The sequence below is a fragment of the Barbus barbus genome, assembly GCF_936440315.1.
Source record: "Barbus barbus genome assembly, chromosome: 11".
Lineage (NCBI taxonomy): Eukaryota > Metazoa > Chordata > Actinopteri > Cypriniformes > Cyprinidae > Barbus > Barbus barbus.
In genome coordinates this window covers 29,291,591-29,305,022 of record NC_136739.1, presented here as the reverse complement: position 1 = coordinate 29,305,022, position 13,432 = coordinate 29,291,591, and the positions used below count along the sequence as shown (strand labels likewise).

Sequence of the window (13,432 nt, the reverse complement as noted above, 5' to 3'; positions counted from 1 at the left end):
CATTCAGCTTGAGAAAGTGAAGTCCTATAACAGCACAAACTCAAGAACCAAAGCTGCTAGGAATAAATTGAGTATGTGTCCCTCACATGCACTTTATGGCCAAAAGCTTTTACATGGTCCACTTTGTTTGCTGAATCAGTGATGTATTGATTCAGGGATTTAAATCGCCCATTAAGTGCAATTAAAAAAGTGCTTTTTCTGCTGGTAAAGGCAAACCAGGAGCACACATTTTTTATCATGACACTGTTTATCTCTTTTTGACCACTTAAGCAGCAACCAAGCTTTCTGCTATGCAATAAACAACAGAAAAGTCTTTCATTAAATCAGACAAGGCTGCGCTCTCCCTGCAAAATCTACAGTGTGCTCTGAGCGTTTTAGTCAAATAATAGGCTATTGGTTATGATGTGATATTCACATATGCTTTCAAATTCTTAAGTCTTCTTAAATAGTAAACAGTCTCTTTAGTTTTAATTAGGTTCAGAGACGCTGCTTACACTTAATAGGAAATGATAACTCCCTGTTTACTTTCTCAATGCATTTCTGTCTTACTGTAAATTATTCATCTGTGCATGTTATTCCAAAAGGGGAAAAAAATAATAATGTGCTACGAAATGGCTTTCTTTTTCAGATGAAGTCATCAATCCCTCACATCAAACTGACTTAATTTTGGCAATTCCTACACTTGGGTGGAATGTAACCAATTCCAGAGCGATAAAATCCAAGTTTAACTTGGAAATACCTAAGAATGCAGAACTAAAATAGGTTGTCAATATGATTTTATGTTGACATAATTTTGTTTAGATTTTTATTTATGTATATGTTAATTTTAATACTAATATAAAATTAATATTAAAATTAACATATACATATACATAAATAAAAATCTAAACATTAACATATAAGTATAAAAAAATGTGTTTTACGTTGAACACAGACGCAGTAGGCTGATCAGACTTCATGTTTTGCTCGCACTTCATGTTTGCGGCTGAAAGCAAATTATCATAATTGATGTCCCTGAAAAGACATAAGCAGTCTGGCGCCGAGAAAAGAAAAAGAAAAAATATGAAGCCCGTGCATCACTATTAGGTAGCCTACATTCATAATCCTGTGAAACTTTTTTGGCTGTTGATGTTAATAACGTGTTTTAATGTCGGTATTTAACCACCAACAACATAATATTCTCTCTGACTTTCCATGTTCCCTTATGAAAACTAGCCATGGTTTTACTACGAATAAAACCAAAAATCATGGTTCTTGTACCCATGGATGGTAACCACAAATTAACCATGGTTTTGTTACTTCAAATAATAGTTTACAAATAAGCATTAACAATACAACAATACAATTCTGCTTAGGGCACCCATTTGGCCAGCAGCAGCCCTGCATCTGTTGTTGCAATGTAAAATTGCATGTACCTAACTTTCACACTGAAATTTATTATAAGTTTATAAAGAAAGGTAGGAACAACTAAAACTACATGCATGCTAAAATCAGATGTCTTTTATAAAATCAAATGTATTTGTATTAATAGCTGTTGACCATTTGTTGGAAATATTCTGGCTGGCATCACAGGGTGTGGACATGCATAACTCCATCACAAATGGCACATTAAGTTGGAATGCACACTGAAAATTCCTAGCCAAGATATTCTAGCCTCTGAACCTTTAATTTTAGTGTAGTAAATGAAAACAATGGCGGGATCAGCGACGGATCAGTAACTACATGTGTTGATTATATTGCTTTGATCTCACCGCTTACAACTCTATTGACAACCAGAAAAGGAAAGTCCATAAAAACAAGCTGTCATGAGCCTTGATGAAGCCTTGCCTGAAAATTTCAAAACTAAAACTTGAAAGACAGAGAGACAGACAGATAGACAGACAGACAGACAGACAGACAGACAGACAGACAGATAATCGATAGATAGATAGATAGATAGATAGATAGATAGATAGATAGATAGATAGATAGATAATCAATACAGCGATAGACAGACAGACAGACAGATAGATAGATAGATAGATAGATAGATAGATAGATAGATAGATAGATAGATAGATAGATAGATAGATAGATAGATAGATAGATAATCAATACAGCGACAGACAGATAGATAGATAGATAGATATATAGATAGATAGATAGACAGACAGACAGACAGACAGATAGACAGATAGACAGACAGATAGATAGATAGATAGATAGATAGATAGATAGATAGATAGATAGATAGATAGATAGATAGATAGATAGAAATGAACACTTAATTTGACTTTTAAATTAATATTTAAAAACTAAACAAATCATTGTGTACTTTTTTGCCTTTTCCTTCTCATTGTTATTATTGAACTTTTTTGTGTAAATGCGTATATGTCTGTAATTTAAAATGTTAGCAGTACTTAAAGCCACTAGAATATATAACTAAATAGGTAAACAGCAGATAGTGTGACTCAGGTGTAAAACCCACATGACTTGAAACCCCTCTTGTAGTCTACCTGCACAGTTGTTTGCGCAATGCAATGCGCCGCACATTACAAGAGTACACCAGAGTAGTGGCCCGTGTTAACACTGAACAACAGTTGCGTTTCCTGCAGCTCTGGGAGTGTGCGCGCGCGACAGTGGAGTTACACATCCCAGTTTTCAAACTTTTCCCCTCATGCTCCAGTCCTTCCCACTACTTTAGTGCGTCATTCTGAATGGGAGTTCTGTGGTCAAAGCGAACATTGCGCGCGGAGACGCCGACGCTAATGGAATGACGCCTGTTGGATCTCCTTAGGGCTGCAATGCCCGTGAGTGTTCGATCACAGCTCATACCTGCCGTGCTGACCTTCAGGAGGAATAATCACGGGAACGCTCGCGGTGAATGGGTCGTAAGGACGCTCACCTGAACCTGTCTGGATGGGATGCACCGTGAGCTTCATCTGCTGTGAAGACGATTTTCTGCAGATGCCTTTGGATCAGCATGTGGAGAAAAAGAAAGAGGAAAAGCGGCTCTTATCTAAGGTAGGACGCACATGGGTTCATGCAGGAATATCCCCATCGAAAGTTCTTGACGTTGTGCGGTGAACTTGACAGTGAAGCTTTAACAGTATTTTAACGTTGGTTTACATTACCGCCCCCCCCCCCCAATAAAATGAACCACTGGCGCAGATGTTTTATATATAAATATATATATTTACTTTGTATTTAATTTATCTATTGGATTTTTTCCCCCTGGTAAATGATATGAACATTTGGACACACCTACTTTTATGTAGAGATCAAACAAATCTAAACTGTATTGGCAAAGTCTTAGCCAACCTCATAAGATGCCACCTGCGATTTATTTATTTATTTTTAATTATTGAGGTTTTCAGGGTCAGATATGAAACAGAACTTGGGGGAAATGCCACCAAAGGTGATTTTAAAAAATCCCAGATATTTTAAAAGTGGGAGCACAAACAAATAAATAAATCAATACGCAATTAATTTTGTATACTATTAATCAATTTTGTTTTTGCTGTATTTCATAATTTTTGTTTTTCTTAAAGCAACTTTTATATTTGATGCTTATTTGTTTTATGAATAACACCCATTATTATTTAATATTTTAAATAACTTTCTTGATGACATTATACTCTATAAATATTGGTCCTTAATAAATAAATTTGGTGACCACCATGTATGCTGGCTATAGTTGACTGCTTTTTCTTCAATATCTGGTCAAACTTATCCATCTTACATTTTGGAAAGGCGCAATTTAAAACTCATTTAAAGCATTTAAGCATACACCTTTAAAGATCAAAAGACAGTCAAGTGTGTTTAAACTTTTGGTTGGTAGTGTGTTTAATGTGTTCACAGATGTTAGATTGTATCAACAACCCCACCTATACAGTTATGTATGAAAAACAAAGCCAGAATCTTCTGTTCAGACCTCACAGGGTAAATAAACACAGTCTCCTACATGACCAGACAGTGAGAAATGAGGGCAAGACGAAGCGTAGACAATACTGTTCTGTTCACATTTGGATCATTGAATGAGTTGCATCATTGCACAGTTTAATTACGGATGGAATCCAGATTTGAAATTTGTTCTCGCCTACTTATATCGCCTACCCAGCTCTTGCTTTCCCTGGGAATCGAATCCATGACCTTGACGTTGCTAGCGCCATGCTCTACCATTTGAGCTACAGGAAAGCTAATTTTATTTAATGCTACTTGTATTTTTCATGCTTGTTTTATTAATAAATCATAATAAAATAGCCAATATATTGTTTAGAATTTAATTGCGTAACCTAGATTAATTATTTGATTTAATTAATGACATTATTAATTTTTTATAAATATATGACCTTAATAAATTAATTTCTGACACTGGTGATTGCTATGTATGCCGGCTACTTGTTGACACAAACAGATCACATTTACATGCAAAGTATGTTTGCATGCTCAAAAACTAATGGTTTGTGTGTTGACATAATCATAAGAATATTCTTGTACATGCAAACACAGTCAGCTTTGTTGAATTGCATGCTGTATTTCAGGGAAAAATTCCCTCTGTGCACTGCTCAAAGACGTCTTACATGGGACTCTTCTGATGGGGTGGTCTGCTCTGGCTGGTGGGGTCAGATTTGGAAGGTCAGTCAGGGCGTTACTTGGGGCAGAAGGGCTGGAGCAACAAGCCCCACATTGTTGCTTTGCTCTCAGTCAGAGGATCAGCGTTCGTGGAGGAATGTTGTGCCTGTATCTTGATAGTCATCTTTCATTTTGGTTACACTCTCACATAGGGTTCCACAAATCTGGCCCAACCTCATATTATGCATGTTTTTGCAAAGCTGGCTTATTGCTTTTTATGATTTGGTGGCAACAAAAATATGATGTGAGACTAAACATTACACAATAAAATTCTGTAATTATTCCAAACCTGCATTTGGATCAACTAAAATGATTTCAATTGGTAATCCACAAAATATGTTTTTTTCCCCCTTCCATTTATAAGGGGATTTTAACAGGTCAAACTAATTTTACTGCAGCTCAACCCACAATATTTACTTTACCTAATTGAAAAACACTTGATGAAGGAACAGTTTTTACTCAGAAATGGCTGATTTCACAAATAATTACAAAGAAATGGCAAGCAGTGTTACGGAAAGTTACTTTTATGAAGTAATGCATTCCAATATTACTCTCTAAAAAAGTAACTAATTACGTTAATTACTTTTTACATTTAGTCATTTAGTAGACACTTTTATTCAAAGCTACTACAAATGAAGATTTTATGGAAAGCAATGCGTTACATTGCGTCAGTACATTTTTTTTTTCTTTCTTTCTTTTTTTTAAAGAAATTAATACTTTTATTCAGGAGTGATGTGTTAAATGAATAAAAAGTCATAATACAGACTTATATTCTTGCTCTTTTTTTAAACTTTGTATTCATCAAAGAATCAAAGAAAAAAGTATCACATGTTCCAAAAAACAATATGAAGCAGCAGAACAGTTTCAACACTTCAGCATATTGGACTGATTTCTGAAGGATCATGTGACACTGAAGACTGAAGTAATGATGCTGAAAATTCAGCGCTGTGTCACAGAAATAAATTATATTTTAAACTATATTAAAATAAGAAACCAATATTAGAAATTGCAATAAGAATTCACAATATTACTGTTTTTTCTGTATTTTTCATCAAATGTATACAGCCTTGATGAGCAGAAGAGACTCCCTTAAAAAACATAAAAAATCCTACTGATCCCAAACTTTTGCGCGGCAGTGTATGTATATGTAAATATGTTTCTAATGTAATAAAGCACTATACAAAACTGTATAGTGCTCTATTACATTAGAAACATATGTTCATCTCTTTGCAGAATGTTCTTTTCTAGACATTATGCAGCTGGGTTTTTTCTGTAGACACAGACATATCTTTACATGGATTTTTATATATAAAAAGTTCTGTTTACCAAAATGTCAAATAGTTACAAATTGCTATGTGATTGTGTTGGCACTCATTGTACTGTTGATGAAGAATAGTGATCATTCTTGCTGGAAAATACAGGTCTACTGGACAACAGGCTCACGCCACACAGAAATATGTGAACCGATTTCTCATCATACTGTATGGAAGCACAAGATTGATAAAATAATTGATAAAAAGAAAGGTAGTGACTTTGTTTTTCAGTGGGAAAAACAGGATACCATGTGTTTATGCCATGTGAATTCGTACTGTGTGAAATCTAAGAAAACCGTCTGAATTAAAACAAATTAGCTACCAGTTCACCAAAAGATGAAATCGTTAGAAATGACCATGATATTCTGTGAACATATTTGTACTGTTAAGAAATAATAGTGATCATACTTGCTAGAAATTACAGGTTTACTGGGCGATAGGCTCTTGCCATACAGAATTATGGGAAACAATTTCTCATCATCCTGTGTGGAAGCACAAGATTAATTAAATCGAAACACAAATTTGCACACACCTAATGTACATAATTTGCTCGTTATTTTGTTGCAGTAGCCTTAAAAACCTTCCAGTTTTTGCCAGTAAGTGAAAAATTAAAAAAAGAAATGAAACGGATGCCCATTGTATCCATTTCTGTTCAACCAAAATCGCTTGAACGCACATCGAAGGCAGATAACACTGCGGTCTCTCATCTGTTCCTAACTATCCAGCGGTGCCCAAATCCTCCAAGCACACTCTTAAGCTTCCTTTCATCCCTCCAGTAGGAATAAATCACACAGACAGTTGTGTGGTGGGATTAGAGAGGGGTGGGGAGGCCGTCAGGAGAAGGGAGGTGGAAATTCCAGGGATTTGCAGGGGAGTCACAGACTACAGTTACCTGCGCCAGGTAGATCTATAGGGAGAAACTGTGGGTGCTTGTTTATCAGAGCGCTTGTAAGAGCACAGCATTGGCACTTAACCTACTTTAGACGGCGTAATAGAGCACCGCTCCCTTAATGGGATGCTGCAAGGCATGCCCAAAACTTCCTCTTTCAAACTTGTCGGGGCAAAAATGTGGGATTTTATGTGTTCTGGTCGTGATTTGATTTGAGTTTTATAAATCCCGGGGCTTTTTTGGGGTTGTGGAAAGATGCTTACTCTTGACTAATCAACATGCTGTCCCTCTGCTTGCATTTGCAGGAAAGAAATGGCAAACACACTTCTGGGAAATAGTTTAAGCCAGTGTGTGCATCTAAATATCTTTGATGTCTTAATGTGTTTCCTATCTGCCAGAGTTTACGCCTGCAGTCGTGTGCATGTTTTTTAGTTTTCTGTGTTAAAGAGGCATTGAACAGAATTGAAGAAATGTGAGTTTTCAGACAAGTTTCTAACACTGTCTGCAGTGGAGATTTGCTGTTGTATATCGTCCACCGAAATCAAATAAGGATTTTATCAAAGAATCTGCTAATTTTTTTAGGAGGAATTGTTACACAGTTTGACAGACTTTTGATTGTTGGGGATTTTAATATTGATGTTTGTTGTGATACTAATACAAGTCTTACAAGTCTTATTGACTCTCTTGATTTGGTCCAAATGGTTAAAGGTCCTACGCATTCACTGGGCCATACACTTGACCTGGTTTTGGTATATGGTCTTTCTATATGTGATCTTGAAATCTGTGAGTTAAGCTTCTCTGATCATAAACCTGTAATGCTTACTTGCTCTTTATCAGGTCAAATTTCCAAAGTACACAAGCCTGTACTCTGGTCTCGTATCTTTAGTCCTACAGTTAATGAAGACTTATCTGCACATTTTAGTGAGGCCTATCGACTATATTCTCTTGATGCTTCCTTTTAATAATTCAGATGCTGAACAACAACTTATTTGGTTTAATTCTACCTGCTCTGACATTTTAGATTCTATAGCCCCTTTGCGGAAAAGACAACAAAAATTTAAGGCTGAACCATGGCTTAATAACACTACGCGGTCACTGAGACGAGTATGTCGGCGTGCAGAGCAGAAGTGGCAAAAGCACAAGTTACACGTGTCTCTTGAAATCCTACATACTTCTTTGAACAACTATCAAAAAGCTGTGAAAGCAGCTAAATCTAAATATTTTTCAGACATTATATAAAGAAATTGCCATAGACCCAGGATTCTTTTTTCCACTATAAATTCTATTATAAATCTGTCTGTTGATTTTTCACTTTGATGAACCTGCTATAGCTTGTGAAACTTTTCATAGATTTTTCACAAATAAAATAAGTGATATCAGACAGTTTATTATTCCTGCAGATTATGACCCATCAGTCCCTCTGGCCTGTAGTTCATCTTTTAGTGAATTTGAACCAATTTCTATAGATTCTCTTCGAGAATTTACTAAGCAATTAAAACCCACTACGTCTTCGACTGATATTATTCCAACACGTTTATTTATTAAGATTTTGGATGCTGTTGGGCCGTGTATCCTGGCTATAATAAATAAGAGTCTTTCTGAAGGGACTGTCCCTGAATATTTCAAACATGCAACAATTAAACCTCTCTTAAAACGACAAAATTTGGATGTGAATGTGTTATCCAATTTTAGGCCAATTTCCAATTTACCTTTTATTTCTAAAATTTTAGAGAAAGTTGTTTTTAATCAATTGTTAAGCTATTTAGATTCAAATAGCGTGTTTGAAACTTTTCAATCAGGTTTTAGGAAACGTCCCAGTACTGAGTCTGCCCTGTTAAGAGTGTTAAATGATATCTTGTTATCAATTGATACTGGTAATTCTGTAGTACTTTTGCTTTTAGTCTTAAGTGCAGCATTGTAGACCACAGTATTCTTATTTCCAGTCTTGAACACTGTGAGGGTATTGGTGGTTCTGTCCTAAAATGGTTAAAATCCTATTTGAATAATAGAACTTCCTCAGTTTGTGTGGATGGGTGCTCATCATCTAAACCAGTGTTGACTTGTGGAGTTCCTCAAGGTTCTATCCTTGCTCCCATTTTATTTTCTTTGTATATGCTGCTGGGTTCTATTATTAATAAGCACATTAGTGTCATTTCATTGCTATGCTGATGACACGCAAATTTATGTGCCTTTTAAGCAAAATGACAAGCAGAATTTGAGTGCGTTAACTGCTTGTCTGTCTGATATTAAGGCTTGGATGTCTCTTTTGAATCTCAATGAGAGTAAGACTGAGGCAACTGTGTTCGGTTCTTTGGCTGTATCTGGGAATATACAGCAAGTGCTGGGTGATCTGGCTGCATATGTCAAGCCCTCTGTAAAATATTTGGGTGTTGTGTTTGATTCTGCTTTGACTTTTGATAAGCAAGTAAATGCAGTAGTTAAATCAAGTTTTTTTTCAGCTCAGACTCCTTGCTAAGGTGAAGGTTTTTGTTTACTTGTGCTGAGTTCGAGAGAGCTATACATGCTTTTATCTCATCACGAATAGACTACTGCAATTCAATGTATATTGGTATTAACCAATCATATAGGAATCTTCTTTAAACGGTACAAAATTCAGCTGCCAGACTTTTGACTGGCACTCGCAAATATGAACATATTACCCCTGTCCTACTCTCTTTGCACTGGTTGCCAGTCCATTTTAACTATAAATGACTATCACCATCATGCCAACAACTCTTTCAGTCTTGGTAAATTTGAGTTTGTAAGCATGCGAGCAGGCTTTTAACCAAAAACCCATTGAATTCAGGATGAAGGAACCATAAGTGCTAAAATGTGAACTCTGAGTTCTAGGAACTCATTTCTGCAGCGACCCAGTTGGATTGCTCAAAACATAGATTGCAGTTGCTTCAAAGCAATTTAAATCTTTATTTTCTCACCCTCATGTCATTTCAAACATGCATGTTTTTTTAATCTGTGCCAAAACAAGATTAAATGCGCACATCATCAACTACACACCTGATGCATGCCATTTGCTCTTTATTTTGTTACAGCAGCATTAAAAAACTTCTTTTTTTTTTTGGCAGCAAGTGGAAAAAGCAAAAAAGAAAGAGGAATTTGTCTAACACAACCATTTTATCCAACCAAAATTAATCCATAATCACATCAATATCAAGACGTTTTTGGTAATTATATTAAGTAACAGACACAGATTGTTTATTTATTTTTTATTTTACTTTGAAACAGTTTTCAGTCAGAAATTACAAAGAAACCGCAATTAAGGTATTGAATTAAATACAAAATTTTGGAGTAGATAGACTCAAATGGAATTCTCTTGTAATCTATATTTACAACTTAGATTTTTTTTAACAGTGGATGGTATTTATTATTACATTTTTATATTTATTTATATTTTAAATAGAATATGGTTAATTTTTTTCAGTGGAAAAAAACGTTTTTTTTTTTTTTTTTTTACAAAAACGTACTATTAAAAAGAAGTCTGTAAGACTTTATTCTGAGTCTTCTTAAAGGGATAGCTTGCCCAAAAATGCAAATTGTCAACATTTTCTCTCTTTCATGTTTTCAGAAATCTGTATTTTTTAAATCTGAAGTTTATTTCTTCTGTTGAACACAAAAGAAGATGTTTTGAAGAATGTTGGTAACCAAACAGTTGGTAGCCATTGACTTCAATAGCATGTAAAAAACACTGTGGCTACCATCAACCGTTTGGTTACCAACATTCTTCAAATTATTCAGGTTTGGAACAACTTTGAGGGTGAGTATATGACAGAATTTGAATTTTTGGGTGAACTATCCTTATAAATCATACAATGGCATTTGTGTTAGGCTTTTTGGCTGTCTCTGTATGAAAAAGACCTGTATAAGGATTCATCAGGTTTAGAATGACTTGAGGGGGGAGTTAATAATGACATGATTTTCATTTGTATTCTTTTCTTTACGTCTCATTTTGAAACTGGCACATGTTTTCAGATGACTCTTGGCTGTTTTTATACCCTATTCCCGTCCAACTGGGATATTCTGGATGATCTGCCAGCGCCCAGCTGAAACACATTCCCTCCTGTCAGAGATTCAGCTCAATGTTTTGGTCTCATCTCAGCGCTCGCTCACAGTAATTCTGTCCGACTGCAGCATGAAACTTCAAAAGGGCCGAGCTTCTCTCCCCAACAACGCCATTCAGCCATTCCACACACGGCTGCCTGGGCTTTTGTGCTATTGCAGAGCGATTGTGCGAGACACAAAAGTATCCTGAGTGAAAAACATGACCTGTCAGGTGTAGGAACATGTGCCGGTTAAAAAGTCATCTCCAGTCACGCCTTGCCCCTCTTTTTCCTGGCTCCCATCTCAAACTTTTGTGGTCAAGGTCATGTTTGTTCCTCGAGATGAATGCCTTTTCTTATTTTTAGACCCTTAGCCTTTAGCTACACGTAGATTTAGCAGATCAAAGGCTACCTGTCAGAGCGTTCCCTCGCTGCACAGTTTTTGCCAGCTCAGACAAATCTAGGGGATTGTTAAAGATTTGTTGTCGTAGGTTGAAAGTGGGCAGGCTCTTAGTGTAACGTTTGATTAATTACCTTTGCGATTGATCTTAGTATCTGATGGGGTTCTGGGCCTCCTTCAGACGTTTTGGGTCACAGTCCTGCTCTTATACTAATTAAAAGCAGTTAATGATGTTGGTGTGTTTGCAAGAAGGATAGCGTTGTTCTGTTAAAAATGCTATCTATCTACATTAAGAAAGTCAGTAATATGGCCCAATGTACCATGTTATGAAGGAATTTTTCATATAGATTTTTACAGGTGTTTAGTGTGTATTTTGAATTATGCAATTCATTAAGTGTTTTATGACTGAAGGAAATGTCTGTAAATTTAACAGAAAATGTACTGGTCATTTTCTGCCATGACATTGTTATTATTATTATTATTATTATTATTATTATTTTTTACATTGTAGATTTTCTGTGCAATATAAATATTTTACTATATATGTGTGTGTGTGTGTGTGTGTGTGTGTATATTGCCTGAAGTGCTACAACTTGTTGGATTGACTTGTTTTTACAGATTCAGGGGTGGTAGATTTTGTGAAGGAAGTGAGAGACTGAAAGAAAAGGCCTCTCTTCAGCGTTTGGGAAGTGTTGTTCTGAAGAACGCGTGTTGTGTAACACCTGAGTCGTCTTTGTGGACTAGCATGCCACGCTTGTTAACGCTGAGAGGAAATAGAAGTGCAGCACAATGCCAGGCTTAGCATGAGGGGGAAAAATAAGGATTTTTATTGCTTGTAGGGTATTGACATGGACAATCATTTTAACAAAGAGTCACTTGTCCAATACATGCAGGGTTTACAGAGCAAATATAAACCTCAAGGAAATCAAGATAATGCACTGAACCGTACAAATACAAGTGCACTAATAGTTATTTAAGAAAATCAGAATCAGTGTGTCGGACACAGTTATATGGATTACAATGCCAGAAATACATGCCTGTATGCCTGAAATACATATAATTTTAAATGTAGATTAAACTGCATTTACCTTTTTTCTTTAATTTCTAAAATGCAGTTGTTGTGTTCATGCTAGTTTCATGTTTTGATGTTTGATTAATAATGTCTATTGGTGAACATTTGCCCTTAAACGTTTTTAATATTGAAATGTTTTTGAGGGTAAAAAGTTTTTTTTTTTTTTTTTTTTTATATTATTATTATTATTATTATTATTATTACAAATATCAGTTGTCATCAGTTTAAAAAAATAATTGAGACGAAAATGACAAAATAATAGTTAAACACACACACATAATTCAAATAATAAATTATAAAACATAATATTCTAAAATATTTTATTATAATATTAGGAAATAATAAAAACAAAGACTACATTTCTGACTTCAAATATATTATATATAATTTACTATCATTCATTTTATTATTCTATTATTTTAACTTGCATTTTACCCTTTTACCTCCAAAAAGGTTAAAATATAATAAAAAATATTTTATATAATATTATTTGCAAAATAATAAAAAAGAATATCTGACTTCATGCCTAATAAAATACAATAAAATACCCCCCCCCCCCCCCACACCCCAATATAGGCTATATAAAACCTGGTCATCAGGCAAGAGGTATACATTGTTAGTATGAATTGCATTTTATTATATTTTTGGGAATATTAATAGATCCAGCCAGAGTAGAGCATCATGCCACTGACCTGTTTATGTTTGTCATGTTCATTATGATATTTTATCTCTCCCAGATACACTCATGTAAAATAATGACCTGAGGTGTACAATATCATATGATATGCTTGAGTTACTGTGCCGAACTGTATTTGAATAATGAGAAAACTTTGAAGATTAAAGCAGAACAGAACCGTGTGGTCAGTGTCAGGTGTGTTTTGGCTCAGTTTCTGTGTAATTTGTTTCTTTAAGTGTCAGTTACTAATGAGAAGCACATATCATGCTCTGCCTTTCTGAAAGCCAGATTTGATTCTGGATCTGTTTGAATGAAGTCCATGTAAAATAATATTTGCTTGTCCGTTCGCAAACTTTCCAGAGTGTCACAGTGTTTCCTTGGCCTGTTGCATAAAGGAGAGAGCAGATAGGACG

At 35.2% G+C, this 13,432-nt stretch overlaps 1 protein-coding gene across 2 annotated transcripts in view; it reads left to right on the top strand.

Moving 5' to 3' along the window:
* Positions 1 to 2,546: 2,546 nt before the first annotated feature.
* Positions 2,547 to 13,432, top strand: part of LOC306877329 (tensin-1-like) — a 230,367-nt gene continuing 219,481 nt past the window's right edge. Inside the window, exon 1 of one of the 2 annotated variants that reach the window (XM_079429036.1) lies at positions 2,547 to 3,003. In XM_079429036.1, the coding sequence (XP_079285162.1) occupies positions 2,899 to 3,003 (105 nt within the window). In that variant the 5' untranslated portion in view covers positions 2,547 to 2,898. The remainder of the gene's footprint in view (positions 3,004 to 13,432) is intronic. The other variant, XM_079429033.1, reaches the window with a different exon arrangement.